The 26,139-nt window shown below is 39.5% G+C and overlaps 1 protein-coding gene across 3 annotated transcripts in view; it reads right to left on the reverse strand.

The window, feature by feature from the left end:
• Window positions 1–26,139, reverse strand: part of DUSP16 (dual specificity phosphatase 16) — a 68,846-nt gene that overhangs the window by 8,326 nt on the left and 34,381 nt on the right. For all 3 annotated transcript variants that reach the window (XM_085233484.1, XM_085233490.1, XM_003202539.5), the window contains 3 exons: window positions 24,020–24,618; window positions 22,780–22,918; window positions 5,961–6,124 (listed from right to left, as the gene is read on the reverse strand). In XM_085233484.1, coding sequence (XP_085089610.1) covers window positions 5,961–6,124; window positions 22,780–22,918; window positions 24,020–24,250 — 534 coding nt within the window. In that variant the 5' untranslated portion in view covers window positions 24,251–24,618. The remainder of the gene's footprint in view (window positions 1–5,960; window positions 6,125–22,779; window positions 22,919–24,019; window positions 24,619–26,139) is intronic.

Raw genomic sequence — 26,139 nt, forward strand, 5'->3', positions numbered from 1 at the left:
TCATGAACTCAAAAGTACATAACAAGAAGGGGCACTGTTTTTTGAAAAAGATCACTGTTAAGCCTTTGACAAACAACTTTTAACGAGACATCCACAATGTTCAAATAGCCTATGAACTGCAAATTTCAGAAGAACAAAGTTAACAACAGAAATAATGGCAGAATACCATCTGTTACTAGGAAGCATCACTTCCAAGAGAATCAGTCTGTTTTTTTGCTACTTTGGTTTAAATTCTCACCATGCACAATGACAACATAATCAAACATTTCCCATGTGCAGTTTGCTGACCTGAATACATGTGTTCAGGATCACTTATCTCAGATGAGATTATCCCATCACAGATAATCAGAAATGTGAAATGAAACTGATGCTTCCTGCAGTCACCTCTTCAAGTACCTAAGGCTTCTTTATTTCTAAGGCAAGGTGTGAAATTCATTGAAAACCAAGACCTTGAAGTAGGCTGCTTCTGTGCAGCACTAACTGCAGTTTTATGGTCTGCTTTATGGTCTGAGATTGCCCCTATTTCAGTTTTCAGTCTTTAGTCCTCCAAAATTGTCACAAGAACAAGAAAAGACTCAAAACATGCAATCAGCGGGGCCTTTTATGTAAAATGATTTTCATGGTTGCAAAATTAACAAACAAATGTTGTATCTTGCTATGTTCTTTATATGTAGAATTGTCACAAAGCAGCCTTTGATGCAGCAGGCACCTTGGTGCCTGAGTACTTAGAAACAACTGCTAGATCACTCCACAAAACGTCCACCCAACCTTGCCACAGAAAAGTAAGCAAGTTAATGTATTCATTATCAAACCACCATTCTGTTACAGGTATGATGCGGTAAGCAGTGACAGTAGTTGTACAGATAGTTGTAAGGGGAAATCTTTTGCTAGATTTCGATTTAAACCAAACACAAAAAAGCAAAACAAACAAACAAACAAATTAATAATTCTGATTGTAATTCTTCAGCTTTTACAGCAATTATATTAAAAAGTACAATTATGCCAAGCAAGGAGCAATAGCAAGAAAATCAATTCTTACACTGCAGATTTTAACTGGAAGTCTACCAGTATCAAAAAATATCCTGGAGGTATAACTGCTCACTTCCTCCCCATATGTAGTTTTTTCTGCAAGTGTGAAGATGTTTTCTGAGGAGAAACAGGGATATGGCAATCTGTCTGAAGAATCTATCTTGTTCATATCAGGGCAAGTTAAATAAACTGTAATGTTTACTACACAGGTACACTGCACGTATGTTGTGGTGTATACGTAGAAGGGCTGAACACATGCACACATATATATAAGCAAACATAAATTAAATTTGCAGTGAGAAGAAGCGCTGGAAAGCTGATGGATTTGGAATTTGATTACTCAAATGGGAATTAAAAGGCTGCAAACACCAAGTCTGAAAGTATTAAGTCAAAAAGACACCCAAAAATGTGTTAGTACTCATCTTTGAGAGCAAGTCTAAAGAAAGAAATTATGCTCCTTCTGTTCTAAAGTATCAATAAATCCTTGTGCAGCAGACTGTAATACAATAACCATAACAGTGTCTTCACTGTAAGCCACCCAAGAGGAAGAAGTGCATTATGATGGAAGGAAGATCCAGTAATCCTAGTACTAACAGCTTTGTGAAAAGAAGATAAATGCTCATTTGTCAGCTTATTTACATTTGATGACTTGTTTAATCTTAGAATTAATGACACCCTACAATGTTACTTTGTTCCAGGAAATAAAATCCAGGTCTGGAAGAAAAAAAAAAAAAAAAACAACAGCATAATAGTTATGTAAGGAGCAAAGCAGAACCTTACAGCTCAAATGCTGGTACAAAATATGTGATGTAAGCAGGAAACTTGTTCAGGCCCATTCCCAACATAGCTTTTTTTCTGTCATCCTAATTTTCAGGAAAGACACGGTCACTCACATATAGATTTTAATTTGTCTCATTTTCTCAAATCTGAACATCAACAAAGATCTTCTGTCAAAACAAGTAGCCTCTTGCAATACCATCTCATATCAATAGTCAACAATATATCAAAGACTGAGACCCAGAAAGTGAAATGGGCTTCTTTATGAACTACAGTAAAAAAGGACAGATAGTGGTGAAAAAAGTACACTTTTCGCAAATACACGTATTTAGGTAAAGCAACACCACTGATCACCAAATTATTAAAGAACACATTGGAAAGCTAGTCCAGAAACTCCAGAAATCACTCAGAGGTTATCCTCTAAAAGATCTGAAAAGTTTACCTCATCTTGACAAACCATGCTGAAAATTCATGTCTTTAAATTATTGTGCTCAACTTAATTGCAAATAGTTTTTTTCAAGTATTTTAGACATTTAGATTTTAGGGAAATCAGCATGTCTGGTCAATAGTGAGATAATGGAACCTCACAGGTAGCATTTGTCAGTGCGAACAACCATATCTTACAGTGTTGGAAATCTTGGTTCTATTTTCTAGAAAAGTATTTTTAAAAATCTGAACTTGAATTAAAGACACTATTATCATCTTCACACAATGCTGACTTCTTACTGTCCCCAGTAACTGACAAAAGCAGCTAGGTCATTAAACTAGAGCACACGAACTTAACCACTTACCATCTTCTTGACTGTCATAATGGAGTCAGACCTCTGCTACTGATGACTTTTTTTCTTTTTCACTCTCTCCTTTTGAATGTGCTTCACTTCCCAGCTTTCATATCATGTATTTTCATATCATGTTCTGAGCATTCTGTGTATTGAGAGGCATCCTGCTTGCTCTTCCTAAAAGCCTTGTGTAGCATCCAGGCTACCCACAAAGCAAAGAGTGTGGAAGGAAGAGCAGCAGAAATTACAAGCCACATGGAGCATCTTTCTGCCCTTAGCACTTCTACAGTCGTGATCTCAAGCTATCACTGTCTTTGAGTTAGATCTCAAGAAACTGATTAAAATCAGGGAATTTGGAGTAGATGGGACCAAATAAATACCAAATGCATTCTGAGACACAGAAATCTTCATTTGTTCCCACAGCTTCTTTGGGTTAATAAAGGTACCAACATTTAAGCTGGGAGCCACTGAAGTCTTTCCACTAGTCACCAAAACTGACTGCATGAGATGAGTTACCAAGACTCCATTTGAGTTACTGAGGTCCATTTCAGTGCAGCAAACAAGTAATATGCTCACAATAAAGAATTGCCTGTTACTTATGTCATGTATGAAAATTGTACAAGCAGATATGAAATCATAAAATGTATATTTGTCCTAAAAACAGGTAAGAAATTTACAAGGTGAAGAAGTACAAATCTGACCAACTCCCAGGGGTCCTACATCAATTCTAAAGTATATACAGCTGCAGCTGCAGGTTGTAAACTGATGGGCATGGGAGACACTGCCAAGTGTCTATTCTCTTGTAGAGTGCTCTGCTACACTCAGGGCTTACCAGTGGTAGTTGTGGTTTTTGACTACTCCAGTTCTATAAGGAAATTCCTGACCACCACTACCACTTGAACTGCTTTCCTAAGGAGGCCCATGTACCATGCTGATGCATAACATCTACTTACAGGAACCAATTTACTGCAAGTAAGGGGAACATCCTCTTTCATCTCTGGGGATTATTCACTCAAGAGCCACAGCACAAGAGTTCCAGTCATATCCCCAAATGCTGTGGCATGTCCCTGGCCACACTGGAAAATAAGGGCCCTCCTCTCTCCCAGAGGTAGGATAGCACTTGCCATTCATGCATTGAAACAAAGAACATCAAAGCGTCTGACTTGCTACCGCTTAAAGCAGAATTTATTTATTTTATAATTTACTTGGTTTAAGTTTACCTGATGTCTTTTATCTGAGGATGACAAATCATTTTTGTAGTAAGAAAAATAGTAAGAGAAATAAGTTGCTTTGACATCCATCTTAAGTGAATCAGGTCTGAACTGCTGACTTGCTGTCTGGCATCAAAGTTGCTGAAGATCTTGAAGGATGAGATATATACAAAGACTGCTGATGGTCCTTTGTATTAAATTTTTTTTTTTTTTTTGTATATTCCTTAAAAGTACACATATCTTCTAATTGATTCCCCATTAGTTAAAGACCCATTTAAATTGTGGAATATCCCAAAATAACCTTTTAAAAGCAAGACTGGGATGGAGTGAGGAGTAGAAGAAACCCATGAGAATATGATAAAAGTATATAGTTGACTGATGGAATATCCCAAGTTGGAAGGGACTTATAAGGATCACTGAGTCCAATTCCTAGCTCCACACAGGACCAATCAAAAATCAGACCATGTGCCTGAGAGCACTGTCCAAACATTTCTTGAACTCTTGGAGCTTGGGCCCATGGTCACTGTCCTGGGCAGCCTATTCCAGTGCCTGACAACCTTGTCAGTGAAAACTTTTTTCTGATATCCAACCTGAACTTCCCTTGTTGCAACTTTATGCTTTTCCCTCAGGTTCTATCGCTGGTCACCAGAAAGAGATCAGCGTCTGCCCCTCTGGTCCCCTCGTAAGGAAGTTGTAGGCTGTGATGAGGTCTGCCTCATCTTTTTCTCTGGGCTGAATAAATCAAGGGACTTCAGCTGTTCCTTATGTCTTCCCCTCCAGACTCTACACCATCTTTGTAGTCCTTCTTTGGGCAGTTTCTAATAGTTTTATATCCTTTTATCAATTGGATCTTAAGAAAATGATCAATTTATAGGACTATTATGGTAATTCCAATCTTTAGCTTTATACATGGATAAAAGACATGTATATAAACACTTACAGAAAATACTGAAAAACAGACAATCTTTATTTTGTGTCATTAGAGCTAATAATACAGTTGTATGAATATCCTACATATACCAAAACAAACTAGTTGGCTATACACAATAAAACCACCTGACCTAATGTAATGGCAGATTTAATAGCTTGCTGTTGGTTGGTAGGTTACTGAGGAAGGTATGACATCAACTTCTCCAAGAGGAAGGAGAGGAGATCACGTACCATATTAGATGGTGTGTGGCTTAATTAGGTGGACAGTATAATATTTGTTCTCATCAAGATGGGTCAGTGACTCCACCACATCTCTGGGCAGCCCACTCTAGTAGCTGACCATTCTTTCAGTAAATTATTTCCCAATGTCCAACCAGAATCTCCCCTGGAACAACTTGAGGCAATTCCCTCTAATCCTATCTCTAGTTGTTTGAGAGAAGAGGCCCTCAGCAGCCCCTCATAACGCTTGTGCTCCAGACCTCTTGCCAGCTTCATCGCCCTTCTCTGAACACACTCCAGGGCCTCAATGTCTTTCTTGTAGCGAGGGTCCCAAAACTGAACACAGTACTCAAGGTGAAGCTTCACCAGGGCTGAGTACAGAGAGATGATCACTTCTGGGCTCCTACTGGCAACACTATTTCTGATACAAGCCAGGATGCCATTGGCCTTCTTAGCCACCTGGACACACTGCTGGCTCGTGTTCAGTTGAGCATTGATTGATAACTCCAAGTCCATTTCCTCTACACAGTCTTCCAGCCGCTCTGCCCAAGCCTGCAGAGTTGCCTGGGGTTGTTGTGGTCAAAGTGCAGGACCCAGCACTTGGTCTTGTTGAACTTCATCCCAGTGGCCTCAGCCCAGCTATTCAGCCTGCCCAGATCCCTCTGTAGGGCCTTCCTACCCCCAGGCAAATTGATACTTCCCCCCAACTTGGTGTCATCTGCAAACTTACTGAGCATGCACCCAATGTCCTCATTCAAGTCATCAATAAAGATATTAAACAGAACAGGCCCCCACATTGACCCCTGGGGAACACCACTTGTGACCAGTCACCAGCTGGATTTAACTCTATTCACCAACTCTCTCACCATCTAGCTAGTTCTTTACCCACCAAGTTCTTTACTCCTAACACCTAGATCTACCTTAGATGTTCTAAAGCTGCAATGATACAGTATGACAGAGGCACGGATAGACATAGAGATTATATACTCATCAGCATAGCATGCAGAATGCTCACCTTGTTGAGGACATCCCGTTGACACCCCAGATAGAGATGAGGCAGAATCCTGGTTGGGCCAATGTTAGAGACTGGTAGACAGGGTTGAGAAATGCAAGTAGGGACAAGCGTGGATTTTCCTTCACAGAGACCAGGGAAACAGCTGGAGAATTCAGCAAATCCACCTGTGAGAGGCACAGTACATATATTATTTACATGCATCAGTGTCCATATTGATTCTCAAAAAGCAGTACTTTTTGTATGAGATGGAGAGGCACAAAGGGCCAGCAGCCTTAACAGAGAAACTTGTACAGCTGTATGCAAACTCATCCACAGGCACCATGAGTGTGAACAACCATTGATTTGAATTCAAGGCCTGGCTTTGTATTCCAACACTGGTTGAAAAGTTTATTTATTTCTCTCTTCATCATCAGATTTTTTGATGCTTCTTCCCTTTTGAAAAGATATGGGGAATTGAGACTTTTAAAAGAAAACAAAACCCCACAACACCCGCAACACAAGAAGCACACACACTTTTGCCTTTCTGTCCCAGCAAACTGTTTTCTGAAGAACTTTTTCTCTTGTATTATGTCTGTAATTAGACTACACTTAGGAGCTCGAGCAGTGGATCCTGGAGAACCTCATGAGGTTCAACAAAGCCAAGCGCAAGGTCTTATACCTTGATCACAGCAACCCCCAATATCAGTACAAGCTGGGGGATGTAGGGATGGAGCACAGCCCTGCTGAAAAGGACTTGACGGTTCTGGTGGAATGAAAGCTGGATATGAGCCAGCCCTTGCAGCGCAGAAAACCAACCATATCCCAGGCTGCATCAAAAGAAGTGTAGTCTGCAGGTTGATGGAGGGGATCCTACTCTACTCTGTGCTAGTGAGACCTCACCTGGAGTAGTGCATCCAGATTTGGAGTCCTCAATACAGAAGAGACATGGACCTCTTACAGCACACCCACAGGAGGACCATAAAAATGATCCAAGGATGGAACACCTCTCCTTTGAGGACAGGCTGAAAGAGCTGGGGCTGTTCAGCCTGGAGAAGAGAAGGCTCCAGGGAGACCTGATAGTGGCCTTTTAGTATCTAAAGGGGGGGCTACAAGAAAGAAGGGGACAGACTGTTTAGCAGGGTCTGTGGTAATAGGACAAGGGTATATACTTTCAAACTAAAAGAGGGGAGATTTAAACTGGATATAAAGAAGTGTCTTAGAATAAAGGTGTGCAGGCACTGGAACAGGTTTCCCAGAGAAGCAGTGGAAGCCCCATCCTTGGAGACATTGAAGGTCAGGCTGGACAAGGCTCTGAGCACCTGATGCAGCTGTAGAAGTTCCTGTTCGTTTCAGATGAGTTGGACTAGATGACCCTGAAAGGTCTCTTCCAACTCAAAAGATTCTATGACATTGACAGGTCTTAATGGAATGGCTGCACCTGGGGAGGGCCTGCTTTGGGATTAGAAAAAGGTTCTTCTCCAGAAGGTGGTCAGGCCCTGGAACAGGCTCCCTAGGGCAGTGGTCATTGCCCCAACCTGAGGGAGTTCAAGAAGCATTTGGACAGTGCTTTCAGACATAGGGTTTGAATTTTGGGTGGTCACGTGTGGAGCCAGGAGTTGGAGTCACTGATCCTTGTTGGTCCCTTCCAGCTCAGCATGTTCTATAGTTCTATGATTCTAAAAAGCAAGGCTGAGCCTACTGCATATACAAATATATAACACACAGTTCAAGTTCTGTTTCTTTTTCTAGCTTTGCCAGGCCCGTTTCCTTCTCATGACAAAAACTATATTATTCATCTGTACCAACTGGGCTTCAACCAGCCCTACTCACAGCTGAAGAACAAAACTAGAATGAGACTTCCAGCAACCAACCTAGGCTTTGACTAAACATTTCCTCTCAAAAAATGTGGCTGGCTTATTACAAACCAGCTGAACCTAAAGCTCAGTTCATTCCCATACGTAATTTAGTCTAAAGAACTACGGGCAGCTGTTCAGCTCAGCAGTTACAGGCTTTTTTTGACAGTTTTCACCATGTAATAGCCAATCGATAAGGATGAGACACAAATGCAAGTCAAAGTTCCGAGCTACTTTCTCTGATTAAAAGCACAGAGACAAGTGGAATTCTAAGTGAAGGAAGAATAATTAAGTGTAAAACAAGACAAATTTTTATCATCAAGGAAGCGAAGTATTAATGTGTAAATCCAGTAAATGCTATGTTCTGTATTATTACAGTTTAAAGACATGAATTAAAATTATTCAGCAATAAGATAATGCACTGTTCTGTCAAGGCTTCCATTACCATTGCCTGAATTTTTTCTATTCTTTGGATTTTAAATTCTGTCTTTAGTAAATGTAGGAAAAAAACAAGGTAATAGGCATGTGTGTAACAGCCCGCTTTATCTATTAAACAAAGAAACCAGCAAGCAGTTTTCAGAACAAAAGCTTTTTGAGCAGCAATTCCAGTCTCCCAACTGAAAAAAATCACTTGTCTACACTGTTAGATAAGCAGTTTTAGACAACTAGGACAATGCTCATCTTTGGGATCATCCTAAGACAAAATAGCTGTAATTTACTGTACAAAGTTTTCTTTTTATCTTTTTTAAATCTATCTGCATGTCATAATCATATAGATTCCTTTTTACTGTACAATCTGTTAGGAAGAAGAAAAGAGAGAAAAGAGAAAACAGTACACTTACTGTATAATTATTGAACCTATGATCGTTTTACAAATTCTGATTTAACTACTGCACGTTTTAAGTCATTTAAAACCTATTCAAGTCAACCACTGTGAACACCTTTGGTAAAGCAGCAGGCATTTTGGAATACACAGGATCTACCTGGTTCATATGAAGGGAGATTAGAAATCCTGCTAAAAACAGTAATAGAAGTATTTACTTATTTTAAAAAACAAACAGGAAGTTTCACAGAACTGAGAAGACTTGGGAGAGACCAGCATTTACAGCAGAGGGAGTTTTTTTTTTTTTTTTTTTTTTTTAATTAGAGAGATCAACTGTTGCCAAGGCAGTAACAAAGGAGATTTAAGAAGAAATAAGAACAAATAAGTACAGAAATTCTTCTTTTCTTCTTGCTCAATATGTTCCTTAGATGAACCTCATGTGTGGAACAAACACCTCAGTGCACAGGCAGCCACCAGCATACCATAAGGCTGCACGTCAGGGAAGGTGTACTGCAAAGATGTTAGACATTGTGTAGAAGGACATGGTTTAGTGACAACTATTGGTGATAGGTAGACAGTTGGACTGGATGACCTTGTAGGTCTTTTCCAACCTTGGTGATTCTGTGATTCTAAAGTCCAAGAGATGACCAACGCTGCTTTTTAGGAGCTGAACTGTGAGCTGTTTTTTCATGTCAGAGAGGAGAGAGCCCCACACTCTACAGAGCAAAGAAAACGACAGGTCTGGGACCTAAGTTAGATAAAAGAAAGCCGAAAAGCACAGGTCCAAGTACAGCAATCTGAAGTTTCAAAGGCCAGTAAGTGAATGCAACAGCTGGGTACCATCTTCCATTCCTGGCTGTAATCCATGAACAGTACTTCTGTGATCTGATGTTACAAACACTAGCCTGTTAAAAAACATACGTATATCCTTTCTCCTCCCTATCATTTTTAATGTTGTGTGTTTATTTCTTGCTGAAGTAGTTTCTGCCAGGTTAATGACTTAAATGGGCTTACAGGGAAGTTTCACAATCCAGTGCAAGGTGGGCAGGAGAAACTCCCAGTTGGGAAATGGATCAGGCAACGTGAGATAAAGGTTGGACTTAGGCATGGGCTGGGTGCACTGGAGGATACCAGCCTAAGGCACCATAAACTGAAGTAAATATGCTAGGGACACTGTAAAAGTTTGGCTCTGACATTTTTAATTCTTGTTAGTAGGCCTCCTCCTTATTTAAAATCTTCCTGTTCAGAAGCATGGACACTGCTTGTTTAATGTATTAATCACATGACAAAAAGTTTCCAAAACTTGGAAATTCTTCTATGTATAGCATAATAATTTCTCCCTGCTGCAGGAAGCAATCCTTGAATTTTTAGCCACAACATGTCTTCTAGATAAATTTTAGGGAAGATACGGTGGCAGAGCCCAGCAACTCCTAGAAGGGAGTTTCCTTTGAAGAAAGGAAAGAAATAAAGCAAGGGAAAAGAAAAAATAAAATCAATCTTTGATTTCATTTGCTCTTTAACTCCTGGGAAAGTTATTCGCTGCTTTCTTGAGCTTTTCCAAAATGAAGTTACTCTTGTTGCTTATAAAGAAGCCGCACAAGTAAGAGATTGTACATTTATACTTTCTTGGTAAAGACAACATGGGCAAAGACATGATTTTTGCTTGTGTATGGGAACTGTTGAGTCATGGCCTGAACCACTCATTGAGCACTTGGGGAAAGGACCGGCTCAGCCCTGGGAGTACAGGTGAAGGCAATTCACCTATGTGAGCAGAAGGGATCTTTGACCTCATTAGACCCCATATAAGGGCTGACTGCTACTAGGAAAGAATCTCTGGTTGAAGATCCCTTCCTTGTGGAGTTTTCCTTGTGAGCCTAGCTCTTTGGAGATGGGTGAGCATTCTTTCCCTGTTTGTCCCTTTTGCCATTTCACTCTTGTATCACCTTTTCACTGCACTAATCTTTCCAACTGTAACAGCTTGTTTTAAGAATTTTCCCAAATATCTACAGGTTAGTCTCACTTCTGCGTGGATACTGAATAAATAAATAAATAATAATAAAAAAAGTTTGGCAATACAGTGATATGTTAAAAACAGAGACTGCAAGCTTGAAGTGATTCAAGATTAGATGCACCAATGCTTCATCAGGGACACTGATCCCTAAAAAGCCATCCTTCTTTCTACACACACTTTCCCAGTAACATGTTACTCTAATGCCTTTACAACATCAACTACAGCCACAGCATTTTCCTATCAGGTACCTGTGACACTGCAACCTGACTATCCTTACTCATGCTCCTAAGTGACCCCTCATTTCCTCCACATATGTTTTAACTTGGTATTGCAGATTAGTTCCCAATCTACGCAGGTTCTCTAGTGCACTGACTTCAGAAAGCAAGCAATTAGTGATTTGTTTCAAACATTAATCCATCTTCCCTGTCATTTTCTGTATTCGTTTCAAAAAAAGTTAGTAGATTTTCAACGACTTTGGTTTATGGCACTCACCATAAGAAAGCCACAATCTAGATCCTTGTGTGCTGAAAAATTGCTTTAAAAATTAAAAAAGAAATTAAAATCCCACAAACCAAATCTATATCATCAAAATACACTCTTGTATGCATCCTAATTAACTACTGATTGCTTCCACTGTAACATATAAGGAATCTGGAATAACAGCATTTACTGAGTTTTCATGTCATAGTGAGACTAACTTACATTTTAAAGAGCTGCTGACATGTCCATTTGCTTGCATCAACTTACAAAATATATATACAGTGTATGTATGTACATATATACATATAATAGACATACACAAATACACAAACAATATAAATCTGTATATATTTATATTTAGGTTGCTCTGCAAGTGATGCCTCCTATTTATTTCCACGGCAACTACAACAGCTGTAAAGAGCACAACAACACTATCTGATAGAGCAGGTCCTCAGCTACAAAACACTATTTATCGACACAGTCAGCACCAATAATTATGCATTTTCACCAGTGATGAACAACAGCCTGCATGCTCTACTTGTAAAAATCTGCACCAGCGGTTGCCACTCCTGAAATGCACCACCCACTGCCTCACTGTCCTCACATGCACAGTTGGATCTCTGTAAACATTCAGCAAGCATTGATGCATGTCAGTGGGTGCCATTTTTTCCACCTGGAGGAATGCAATGACACAATTTTGTTTCATACTTACTTCCATGTCAGACACTATTTTGTCAGACTGCCCCTCTGCTGCCATCTGTCACACAGCAATAAAATGTAGAAGGATACTGACAGGAAGGTTCAACCTCTACTGCCATACCACCAACATCTGCCTCTGATGTCGTGGGGCCAACATATTAAAATAGGAGGCATTTCTTTCAGATCAGCTCTCATATAGTTATGTTTTCTTTTTTTAAAGGCACCCGTATATATGTAGAAAAACACTTCATTAAAAAAAAATAAAATAAATAGGAACCCCATTAACCCTAAAAGCAGAAGAAAACACAGAGTCTACATGAGGGAGCCTCTTATGAGAGAAGTACTTTAATCATGCAGACAACCTTTTAGCTTCTGCTATAAATGAAGCACACAGTTAAAATAAAAATAAAAATAAAAAATTAATTAAGCATTTGGAAAACAGATTTATTGTAAAGATGGGAATGTAGAATAGTAGCAATCCAATCCAATCTAATCTTGTCTTAAAAGAAAGACAAGATTGATTTAGCTTCAGATTTCATAAGTTGATTTTTGTGTCAAGGTAAATTTTATCTTCAAGCCTCCTTAACTACCTGATTTGGAATAGGTCTATTGGCAGCTGTTCGTTTAGTAAGAGAAAATGTCTTTTTTTTTTTTTTTTTCCCCAGAGCTGCAAATGGTAAATCAATCACAAGAGCATGCTGAAAGTGTGGGGGAAAGAGAAAAAAAAAACACATACGCAGCCATAAGTCATTAACACAGCTACTGGTTTGACAAAGTTTCACTGAAATCTTTCATAAATGTAACTCAGCCCTGGCCCTAGTCTCCTGAACAAGACCTAGTAAATCTCATTCACTTTGCAGTGCCTCAACCAGAACAGTATCCCCACCCTGCTCACAGCAGCTGGCAGGCTCTTCTCTCTGATTTTAACAATCAGCACAATTGCTAAGCATATAAAAGGACTGGAAATAGATGACCAACAAATAACTCTGAAATAGTCTGTCCTAAATAGCTTTTGAAATCACAAGGCTTTTTGCATTCTTGATGGTGAAGATGAGCTGAAACAATTCTACATTCTTATTCAACCACTTCTTGTTTATTTGTGAAGGAGGAGGAAATGGAGCAGCATTATATTATACATATATCTAGAAATTGTGCTTGCTTAAAAAGAAAAAAAATTCTCTTAACAAAAATTCTGAAGTTTTTCACCCTCCTACTTCAGCAAACCCATCTGCTATCAATGAATTAAGTGGAAGATTTTTCCATTAGCACTAATGCAACAGTTCCACTATATCCAGAAAACCCAAGCAAGATTAGCAGCACAGAGCATCCCTTCACTTTTAAAGAGGCACTTGCTTCTGTCGTGACTGCAAATGTGTAAGTCCTCATATTCTCCAGCTGGTAGCAAATAGTGAGTGGAACTCTTAAATCTAGCTTGTGCAATAGGCTCTACCTAAGTCTCAGAGAAACCTTTAGGAATGATGACTTCCATCAGTATAAGAGCAAGTTTAAGTAACAGACAGAAGTGACTTTCAGGCTTTATCATCTGAAATATTTTCCAAGATGAAGCAAGAGACACCAAGGTAGCAGTGATAAATGCACTGTGACATTCAGCTGCTTGTCCTCTCTGAGTCAAAGTAAACTCATTTAGTTTTGCTCTGATTTTAGATAATCCATCAGAAGATTGCAAAGTTCTGTAGCTACCCAAAGCTGTCCCAGCTCTTGCTTGGGTAGCTTGATAAAGCTAACAGAGCAGCAAAGCGATGTCAGTTTTCAATGAGCATTCTGTGGTCACAGCGCATTTAACAGAATGCTGCACCCTACTTATCCTAGTACTGACTTTTTCTGTTCCCCTCTCAAGGATGCGATTCAAGCACAAGATCCTATGATAGCACACTAAAGTGCCAAGAGCTGTTAGTGGTTTTGCAACCTAAACCTTTGTGACAGACAGCCCAGCGCCTCTTTGACGCAAAGCCCACATTTCTTGCTTACAAGATTTCATATCTATTAACAGAAATTTGGCAAGATCTGCCATCCTACTCAATTACATTGTTGCTACGATTCTGCAAATTGCTGACTAGAAACTTCCTCTGATTAAAGGCACTGCAATTTCCTAACCTTATACATGTGTTACAATTTTCATCATCAAGGTATGATCGTTAAAGGAATCCCACTATCAGAAGCTTTGGCTCCCTTCTCAGATAGGTCAGGAAACAAAACAGGAACAAGGCCAGAAGAGATGAAAAGATTTTAGCAGACTTCAACAATGTAGGTTATTCTTTCTTATATATTCATTGCATAAATCCTTGTATAAATAAATCTCCTAACTAGCATCACCAGCAGAAGGAGAAGCAGGGGAAAAGACAACAGGATCAGGTGGCAGCACGTGATGGCCAAAGAACTTTTGTTGATTTGGGAACAACTGCCTTCCATTAAGGGAATGGAACCCATCCAGATACTCATAACTGTTTAGTTTAACTACCATTAGAGAAGAACTCTAAATGAATAAAGAGAAATAATCACAAGCATTTATACCAGTTCATCTGTTTTATTTTACATGGAAACAGATGATGAGCACTACTCCACAAAGCTGCCAATTGCCACACTGCAGTTGCAAAGACAGTAAATATGATTACCAATAGAGATGGTTTGCAAGTGAAAGGCTAGTTAACCCTCCACTCCCTTTTTTTTTTTCTTCTTCTTTTAAACACTTTTAATACAGAGTTGTGATTTGCAAATATTATTTCATGGTTTTATCCAGTACACAATAAAACTATTCAAGACAAATGAAAATATGATGGGACATGACACATGGGGGGAAAGGGAAGATGGCCAAGTGTCAAGTCCTGCATTTTGGTCACAACAACCTCAGGCAACCCTACAGGCTTGGGGAGGAGTAGCTGGAAAGCTGCCTGATGGAAAGCAACCTTGGTGCTAATGGACAGTTAGCTGAATATGAGCCAGCATTGTGCCCAGATAGCCAAGGAGGCCAATGGCATCCTGGCTTGTATCAGAAATGGTGTGGTGAGCAGGACTAGAGAAGTCATCCTGCCCCTGTACTCGGCGCTGGTGAGGCCTCACCTTGAGTACTGTGTTCAGTTTTGGGCACCTCAATACAGAAAGGACATTGAGGTGGTAGAGAAGGGCACCTTACAAAGAAGGGCAACAAAGCTTGTGAAGGGCTTGGAGAATATGCCCTACGAGGGGAGACTGAAGGAACTGGGGCTGTTTAGTCTGGGGAGGCTGAGGGGAGACATTATTGCTCTCTTCCAATATCTGAAAAGTGCTTACAGTGAGAGCGGGGTTGGTCTCTTTTCACTGGTGACAGGACAAGGGGAAATAGCCTGAAGTTGCACCAGAGGAGGTTTAGGTTGGATATCAGGAAAAACTTATTTACAGAAAAGGTTGTTAAGCACTGCAATAGGCTCCCCAGGGAGGTGGTTGAGTCACCATCCCTGGACGTGTTTAAAAACCATTTGAATGTGGTGTTCAGGGACATGATCTATTGGAGGGTTGTTAGAGTTAGGGTAGTATGGTTTGGTTGTGGTTGGACTTGATGATCTTGAAGGTCTTTTCCAACCTGAGCAATTCTATTATTCTTTGATTGTATATACTAAAATTCAGTTTTTGAAATTCAAGCATTTTCATAATTCCCATCAACACACATCCCATCCTCACACTAACACAAGTTGGCTTTATGACACTGTGGCTGGTCCAATGCAATTTTATTTGCCATTGTGCAGATGAGCCACTGCCTCTACCCTGAACAACATCTCCCCTCATCCATCAGCCCACTGCCCCCTTTACTATACTAAATACTTTATTTTCCACAGGTTGCTGGAAAGAGAGAATGCACACTGTCCTCCCACTAGCTTTCAAAGATCACCTCAAGCTGGTGCTTACACAGCACACTACAGTAATCAGGCTGTTGGACCCGTGTAATTAGCAGCAAATGCTTCTGCCAAATATTCCTGTTACAGTAACATTTATCTCCTCCATTCACGCATATTCTTTCCTTTGCATAACTGTGGAATATTTCACAGATGTTCTCTCACACGTTCATCCTATGCCTCAACCTACACATTATTTCTATGATACAGAAAAATCAATCAGAAGATAATCCTACTATCCTGCCTTCAAAATTACTATTTCAACCACTAGTCACGTCACATTCCTTACCATTCTCAAAATGCTTTCAGAGGTCTTCCCCTGCAGTTTTAATCACCTAAAAATAGTTTCTCTGAGTAATCAGGTAAGTGCACACTGACAAAGCACAGCCAGAATAGAGACCTGACCATAAAGCAGAGATAAGGCAGATTAAGTCTGGATGTTACAGTACAACAGCTGATCTGCCCACAACTCAGCAGTGAAAGGGAAGCATGAAAAGAGGAGACGTTCCTGTTAGCTGTCACTGGGTTTTTGAGTGTTTGTCAGCCAAAGCTTGACAGAGTCCACACCACTGCCTCTCACACCCACAGCCTATGAGGTTCAGGGGAGAAGAGATTCAGCTCAAGGAGCAGCTGATAACTTAAATAAGACTCCTGGCCACCTTCTCAAACTAATGAAGACTGACTAGCGATCAGAAAGACAAGCAGGGTTCCACTTTCCACTGATTGAACAGGTTTTCCAATCAAGCAACTGAGGAGACTGCAGAGCTGTTCTGTGGTGGATCCCCATCTGGCTATCACAGTTGGAGCTCCAAGACTCCTCTTGTGTCATTGGAACTCACATGGTACAGCTGCTTTGTCCTGGTGGAAATTCAGTGCAGCTTGACCTGAAGTTACTTTTTAGGGGAAGACACTAATTTGAGGCTGTCCACTGCAGCCTTGCTCATTTCCATAGGGCTTACAAGAACTTCCATTATTTTTCCCATTTAATTACTCCTTTTGACAAGTTTTATTGAAGCTAACCAACAAGCTTAAAACATCTTTGGTTGGTGACAGGAGACAGACAGACAGACATGGCAGCGCCTGTGCGCTTGGTATGAGTAAAACTTTGCACCAAGAAGAGCCTACAAAATGTTCTATATAACATGCCTGTAGGTCCAGATGTCCCTGTGGCACAGACAGATCTCGTCTCTTGCTCCTGATGTAGAGATGAAAAAACACGTCTGTTTTTACAGGTCACAGAGTCTGCAGGAAAAGCCTAAGGATACTGCACACTGGTAACAGAGAAAATGTTGACATTACTCTTAAATGTCATCCAAATTAGGCACTTCTTTTTCATTCCCTTTTGGGTTCTGACAGTTCAAAATACACCAAAGAGAGACACTGGATTTCTTCAGTGAACTCTTAAGAGCAGACTAGAAGCCACCTCCCTTCTGTTCCCACAAGATCTGTCTGCCAGTTCATCAGTGTTAACACTGTCAAACTGTTATTTTGAAGTAGTAAAGTAGCAGGGAATGGAAGAGGTCTAAAACCCAAGTGATGAGTTAAAAACCAAAGATAACATGCATGAACTAGGAGAGAGTTACAAAAAAGAGATTTTAAAGCCTTGGCAGAAGTTTCCACTGCCTTCTTTTAATCCAGAATCTACTTCTTCATTACAGGCAGTAATCAAAAATTTTATACAGTGATATACTAATAAATAAATTAGTAATATCACAAAATTTGCAACTACCACTACAACATAATATTTAGATCAACTTTAAGTAAGCCTTTCCAAACCTCTGCATACAAAGGTATGCAATGAAGTACATTCATGTTCAGTTGCCTTCTTCCCGACTCCTACCCCCATAGCAATTTGGAAGTTGATTCTGTTCACACTGATCAGTGCCAGGAACATAACATGTATAATGTTACTGAAAATGATGCAGAAATCAAATGTAAACAGAACTGTAGCAAAAATAGAAAATGTATAAAACACTCATGTAAGAGCCTGCAATCTGATTAATGTCGTACCTTAACACATTCACAGTCACATTCCCATTGCACATTAAAATATTTACCTACAAGCCACACTACAGATTTTTCCCCTGCCATAATGAGTAGAAGATGTAAGGTCTCTGACTCAGAGTTTTAGGAATCTCCAATGTTTCCATGCTGTTTAGACAAGCTGCAGAGCTCTGCAGACCATCGCAATTCCTGCATTCCAGCTCAGCTGGCAGGGCTGCTTGCCGTTTTCCATTACACAGGCTGGGGCTGCAGAGCCCTACCAGCAGCACAGCAATCCCAATGGATAGTACTCCTTCATGCTTCCCATCCAGTTCCCTCTCATCAGTCGCCTGCACTTTGTTCAGTAGACTCAAGTTTCACCTTCAGAAAACTTATTATTACGGCAGTGTTTAGAAAGTGGCTCTGTTGTGCTAAGTATTTTACAAGCACAGTAGTGAAGGGAGTTCTTTGCCCCAGGGGTTTCTGCCTTTGGTAAGAGAAGGTTAATAGGCAGGTTAAGCAAACAAGGCTAGGGGTACGAGAACAGAGTCAGCTCCATCCTCCTACCCAGGTGGCATGTAGCAGCAGGAGAGTCACACTAACAGCAAAGCATGGGGAACAGACTGGACACTCACAGTTGACCCTTCTGCATTTGAAAAAAAAAAATCCCAGTCATGATTGCAGTCAATTAAGTTTCACAAACATCCAGAGATATCCCAAACAAAAGCCAAGTTAACAAGTTATTCTTGGATTTGAGAAATGTTATGAGAGCTTCATGCTAGTCAAACTTTGCTCTCTCATAAGATAGCAAAAAAATACACATATGAAAGTAATAGACCCTACTCCCATTTTTCAAGTGCTTAAAACAATCATGGCACTAAGTGAACACTCAAAGCTTCATTTTAAGTACACAAGGGTTGGGAGAATATTAGCAGAGGAGCAGCTGTAGCCAAGGGTACTAATTTTTCTATGTTCATAGAGGGAATACTGCATCAGCTCTCAAGACTTCTGCCTTTTTCATTAGACTTGCTTCTAATGGCATCAACAGAGTACAAGGAAAGCTGATGTCCCTTCTTCCTTTGAAGGTCAGCGGGATATTTAACTGCTTGTGCTCCCTATTATTATTCCAAAGTGCAGGTAACTTGAATATGTTAATGACCACCATTTGGGGATGTGTTCTTCTCTTCCAGGAAAGTTCCAAAGACTTCCTCACAACTTGAGCCACAACCAAAGATTATTCAAACTCCAATTCCAAATGTTAATAAATGCCAGGTGTTAGAAATGTACCAGTTGTAGAAACTGAACTAACGTCATCTTTTAGTTCACACAAGGTACCCCCTACCTGGCATGTGGGGTTGCAGAAGTAGGGAGAAAAGCTCAGCTTTTCAACCCTGTTTGCTTTGAGAGATGGAAATGACTAACCCTACCTATAAAAGAATATCTTTAAGATTTCCTCCTCCACTGCCACAAGACATAGTTTTTCTAGTGAGAAAGCAGGGAGAGAGCACTGTGCTGTCTTTTCCATTTAGCTTTGCTTTAGCTAAGTCGAGAAAATACTATGGTAAACATACCCTGGAGATACTGACATTACTGCATTAGGACTCCTTCACATCAACTTATGATTTCAAATATTTTTAAGAAAAATGCCAGCATAAACAGAACTGTAAAAGAGCTCTTTCACTTGTTTCCTTCTCTGCATCCTCCATGCAAGTCTACCACTTTGTACACACGCTGTTAGTAAGGGACAGATCATAGGGAAACAGTGATTTGGGGTTTCAACTAAAACACTGCTTGCAACAGTCCCTGGCTAATCTCTTGCTATTTTGTTTTCAGGACCTTTGTCCAGTCTCACTGAACTCATTCTATTTGCTTTTTCTTTTTATACTCATGCATTTATAACTTCATTGACCACTGTATGCCATCAGCATTCATTGCTGAGTGCAAAATTAATAATTAATGCCTTCCTGCTTATCACAGCAGCTTTGCGCTCTGTAAAAACTTATCAGAGAAGTCTTATGAAAGCAAAATCCATTAAATCATTTAATTGCTCACCGTTTTCAAAAGCAGAACTGTAGCAGAGATTAGTAGACAATTCACCTCTTGAATTTCTATTGCCAGTCAATGCAACTCTTTTATGGGGTGATGGCACCCACATCCAACAGAGGTTTCAGAATGGTGGTGTACACCTTCCTGACTCAGTGATCTGTGAGTCACATATGGCCTTCACACTGCTCACCATGAAAACCTGCTATTCTTTGCTATTGATTTTTTCAACTACAAAAATAACTTGTGTATTAAGTAGTAAAATCTGCAGAAGTCCATGGACTCCTTTTCGAGACATCTGACGTGGATATGAGACCAGTTGTCCTTTCCCAAGCAGTCTTTGATTTATCCACTGCAGCATGGAAGGTTCATCTCTGATCACAAATTAAGCTTTCTACAGACAGCATTTAAGTATATGCAATCCTGATTTACATCTGCAGATCAGGTGTATACTATTTAATAAGGCATGAAACCAGTGAAATGCAATCGCATACATACCTATATCACAAGTAGATCTAGAAGCTCACACAAGGCTTCTAAGTCTATTTAACTCCCCTTTTCACAGACGCTTTATAATCTTATTTATATAAATTTTCTGTACAGGCTATTGTCAGTGGTACTGAATACTCAGGTACAGCAAGCCTAAGTGGCAAATCAGTGACTAACAAAAAAATGAAAATACAGTTTTCATAGTTTGCTGGCAAAATATGCTGTTCTTGCAGTAGTAAATTCTTACATAGTTCAGTGAAACTCTTTCAGTGCTACTAAATTACCTGTAATGGTTATCTAGTTCCTCCTAGACATTTACCATTGTTCCACATCCACCGGGGTACATTAATCCTTGCTTTAAGTTTTAGTTCAGAGCCAGCAGAGTGTTTCTGTATTAGGCTATCATAATATTTAATCTTAGGTTGGAAATTTAGAAAGGTAAGAATTTCTGCTTTGTTGCTATTTTGTTTGTTTGTCTTTTTTTGGGGGGGATAGTGGGAAGGGATGAGGTAAGAAAGTCAGAAATCCTATTTAGAGTAAATTTTCTACACACACACACCCTTAAATTTCTCCACTTCACTCTCACCACAGGCAACATTTGAAAGGTATCTGTCATTAAGATATTTGTACTTGCACAAGTAGGAACAAACAAGGATAAGAGAAGGGAAGAGCAAACGTTTTAGGAAAGCAGAATGTGAATGTTTTCCACTGGCTGAGTAGAATAGGATTTAAGGAAGACTTTTGCTGTTTCCCACCTTAATAATGCTAATTCATCAAGAGAGTCAGTAATCCCTCTCAGCTGTTTCTGCAGAGCAAGCAGAAACATCACAAAAATACTGTAACTAGGAACAGGACTTCATAAAACTAAATCCAGTTCTTAAATATTGTTATTGTCACATCTCCATCTTTAGGACTTATTTAATCCAGCAGAGTAAATGCAGTGATGGCATTAGGTTAAGCCTCCAGCATCCACATTTCAATATTTTGTGTACAGTTAAAAATTAAGAATTAAAACAAATATTTAAATTCCTGAGAACGTTCCTCACCAGATTATAAATATTTTTATGAGGTTAGATCAAAAGCTTAAACTAATCGGTAGGGGTTCCCCTGAGGCATTTATATCAGTTACTTCGATGGAAAACTACCTTCAGGGTTGAACATACCTTTACGCAAAACCTAAATAAATAATAATAATTAAAAAAAAACTTACTGCATGTCCAGTAATGGGGGGAGGAGGCAGGAAGAACACACAGAGGAATTTCAGGAATTTATTAATTGCTGCTTATTCAACAACAAAAAATATTTTCCTACTACTTAATATTTACTTATGGTCACTGTTTTAAATAAACCTAATCAAATGGCTTAGGGAAAACTGAAGTACAAAGGTTTTTTTCTTTTTACACAGTGCATTGACTCCTATTCTCATTGTAAGCAATAAATGCTTATGAGCAGTGGTCATCAGGTCACTGAAACTACACGTTTTATTTAGTTTTCTATCCACATACCAAGAAACTCCAAGGACCATTGTACAATCTAGAATCTAGCACTTCCTCTTTCACCCCATACGCCAAAAGGTCTCTTTTGTTTAAGTAGCTAGTTTTTTAATTGATATTTAAAAAAAAAAAAAAGATACTGAAAGCTACTTTATTATCCAAAGATAAAACCAGAACAAAATCATTGTAAGAGAAGAAAAACTATTGTCACTTCACCCTGCTGTGATATGTTAGTTACTTTACTACAGACCCATCTAACTGGCTTTATTTCCTGGAAAAAGCATTCAGCTGTAATAAATCAGTAGTAAACACTTTCTTTACATTTTTCTTCTTGTTTTTTTTTGTTTTTCCTCCTCTCCTCTATCATCAGCTCTTTAGAGCTTTAGTGATCTGCTGTTTCTGCGTTTATAAACGCCCACTTCACTATCTACTTAACCAAAAAGGAAACTCAGATCTAATCTTTGTTAAGAGACATGTATTTGAAATGTCCAAATAAAAATAAGGAGGCCTTTAACATATTACTCTTCCCTCCCTCTAGCACCCAAACAAACATTTACCAGCTGCACATGGATAAAGTCACCTCTGCTAGCTAATGAACACTATGATCTCACAATGAGTTTAAGTTGCATTTTCAGTTTAACTGAATCACATAATTACCATGCACTAGATATAAGAAAAAAGAGGTTGCTATTCATTATGAGATGCACAACTGGTGCTTGCCTAGACTATGCACTGGGGAGCTGCAACACACTCTTTTTCTGGTACCATCTCTTTCTACAGAAGCCACTGTGTGAGGATGGAGACACCTTGACTGTCTTCTTCATAGGATACAGCAGGGGATGACCAAACTGTTTCATGACACTAATCTACAGACGTAGAGGAGAAGAAAGGGAAGTTTTAGGACACTCTCATCTGCTTTAGGGTGTAATTCTTATTGATTAGAGCTGATTTTTTTTTCCACCATGAAAATTAAGCTGTGGATAGTCCATAAAATTGTGTACTTAACAGCTATACCAATACATTTTTTTTTTTATTTTTCCCTCCTTACTCAAGAGCTTTTTTTCTCATGGTAATCATACCTGAAAGCAGATATACAGAGATGAAGTTCTTCTCCAGTTTGCCCAGGAGCACAGTAAGAAAGCAGTCAGGTGAGAGAGAGGTCACATCTTTAGAGCTTTGGTCATATACTACCACTTCCTGCTTGCAATCAATTTCAATCTGAAAAATAAGTAATTGAGGGTAAGACAGGGAAGAAGAAGAAGATTAAAAAAACCACCACATTATCATCTGCATGAAGTCAGGCTAAGGCTTCCTATATGTTTGCTATGCAGCACTTCAGATACACAGGTTACATACATGGCTGTATGCGTAACAATTTGTATTATTAGCTAGTTATTTTTTATTCCTGATCAAGTGCACTTCCTTTGAGAGTTTTTATATTGATTATTTGCTCCAAGTTGAAGCATACACTGCAGATTTCAACCACTGGATAACTTTATGTCACCTGTTAATGCTTTACCTTGAGCAGGGTTTATTTTTTTCAAACAACAACAAATGAGTTTCTTTAAAAGAAGATCCAATCTCATTTTCTACTTCAGTATTTTTCATTTATAAATACAAGAGACCTTAAACTGCCTAAAGCCACACACATTTCAGCCATCAATAAGAGTATATGTATAAAACACACAAACTAAGAAAAAGGCTTCAACTTTTAATATGTGAAAGCAAGAACATAGTACACAGATTATTTCTGTCATCCAAAATATTTGAAACAAGTACCAATGGATTAAAGATATATATAAAAAAAAACCACATTAGATAGTTATTATGTTTAAACAGCTTAGTTATTTTCTTTTTGCTCATAACTCTATTTAAAAACCCATCAAACTATTCACATTGAAAGCACTTTAAACAGGAAGCAAGAGCCAGGATTGACAGAGCTACAGTTTCTTTCTGAACTGTATGGCCTCTTGCTAGCAATCCTCATCACCACAGGCCTTAAAGAATCCTTCAAGGTTTAGAATGTGAATGTTTACTGCATTCACTGCATACACTTAAGGGACTGTGATCTACATGATTTATAAGAACACTCGTTAATTTTAAGATCCCTACACGTTAATCTGTCATTTAGACACTGCTACTAAGTATACCGACGATAAACTTCGTGTTAACTGACAGTATGTCAAATCCAGTAAAGTCTTTGCAAAACTCAACCTCTCCCATGTTTTCTTTTTTTTTCCTCAAACTAAAATGCCTGAAATAAGTTGCTCTCTGGGCACGTTTTTAAACAAATAGAAATAACAGGAAAATACCCCCTACCTTGTGTTTTGCTGAATGCTGAATGAGCTCCGTAATCAAAACTTTGTCCTGCTGCAGCCTCCGCTTCATAAGCTTTGAGCAGTTGATATTGATGGCATCCAAGATGTGGGACGTATTGTATTCCACAAATGGGCGGCTGTCAATCAGCAGCAATTTTTCAGTGCCACTCTCCAGCAAAGCCACCAACTTCTCGGCGACAATGAGTTGAGTGCTGATCATCTCATCGGCCATGACAACAATGAGGCCTCTTTCACCACCTCCCTCTCTAATTTGCTGCAATGATGTAATGGCTGTGTACTCAAAGGCTTAGCCACAGCATTGTACTAGAAGTGTATGAGGTCATGCTGGTAGTGACTGGCAAAAGAAAAGTTAAACCCATTTTCAGAAAGAGCTCTTCAGCTGAATGTCTCCTCCTGCTTCCAGTTGATGTGCCGTTACAAAGGGCTCATTCCACAGAGCAACCCTTCACATCTGATTCATCAGGAGATGACTGGAGTAGCCATTGCACAATTCACACAAAAGATGCTTTCTGGCTGCCGCTGCATTACATCATTCTTTACCTTTGCTCCCAACCATCATCTTTACACTGGACTGAGAGCCTGCAAGAAGGGAAAGATAAAAAAAATACAAACCAGATGATTCTATGAAGCATGCAGAACAAAATGTGCACCGTTGAGGCTAACTGCACAGCAGTCTGTACCACATAATAAATACATTCCTGAAAAGTTCCCCTCTGCTGAATATTCCAAACATCTGAGAGTGAGAATTTACAACTACAGTGTTTGAATCTATTCCAACAATCTTGCATTCACAATTTTATTATATTTCAGGCAACATACCCTGCCTTAATTGCAGACTTTTGTTGCCATTACCTCTACCTCTTCACGAGACTTGTTAGAATGTAATTAAGAGACACTGCCCTAAATCCCTTATTCCTTTCAAGAGCAGAATGAATTAGATGCATTTCAGCACTTCACCATTTAAGTAAGAAGTTGTAAAAACTTACGATACATTTTTAAAATGTAATGCCTTGGTAAGCATTTTGCAAACCAGCACTACGAATATAGGAGCTGAAATTGTACAAAGGAAAGGGCAACAAGCTTACATCTGTGCTTCTCTTCTGAGAATATGGTTGAAGAGAAACCAGAAAAATAAGATGGTACATCAGGACACATATTTTATTTGAATTAATCACCAAACTTGAAACAGAGGCCTTTTAAACACAGTGCTGCAAGGTATGGTACTGAGCACAGCCTCTGAGCCTTCTGGAGCTCATGGGATCATTACATGAAGTGCGTTTTTCACACATGCTAGTAATAACTGAAGCAAACTATAGTTTTGTGAAATTAGACCCTGACCACTTCAACCTAAATGGCATCAGCAGTACAGCAGTAAGTAGACTACCTGAGACATTTCATCATCTAATAATAGTACTGACTTCAGTTGTACAATCTCTCAAGGCAGAACGCATCTCTGCAGGAATACACCTGAGGAACAGTCATCACAGTGGCTTGCCTTCCAGTTCAGTGCATTTTGTGCTGAAACTATATAACCTATAGAAAGCAGAAGTCACTTGGCTTTCCTCCCAGTCAGCAGCACTTGATTTCTCAGTGCAATTGTGCACATTTACATACAGCCATCTATATAAGGCTACAAACTGCAGCTCCAGAGCACAAGCCCCATATTCAGCTACTTCAGCTCCTGCAAAAGGAGACAGCCAAGTGCGCTGGCTTTTTCAGCTGAGGTGGTGGTGCTCACATGTTGGAGCCTTTACACCAAAGCATTAGCCTGGTAAGAGCTCCTCACCTCATTAGTATGGCAGCTCGGTTTGGAACGAACAATCTGGGCTCAAGTCAGAGCTGGCTAAAGCCAAGAAGCTACATTTCCCAAGTTTGTGAGTTTCACACCATAACATTCCCTGCCTGGGAAGTGATTTTAAGTCAGCAAAACTATGCAACACCTCTCATACAAGAAAGTAGACAGTCTAGCAACTCCTATGTCAAGGGTGGCCCATGCTATCTAGCTTGAGACCCAAGCAGTCTTTCTACCTTTGCCTTCTGCTGGCTGGAACAAAGTAAAGTGACTCAACAAAGTTGAGTCACAAAGATAAAAATCTGATT

The sequence above is a fragment of the Meleagris gallopavo genome, chromosome 1 (assembly GCF_905368555.1).
Source record: "Meleagris gallopavo chromosome 1, MGAL_WU_HG_1.1, whole genome shotgun sequence".
NCBI lineage: Eukaryota > Metazoa > Chordata > Aves > Galliformes > Phasianidae > Meleagris > Meleagris gallopavo.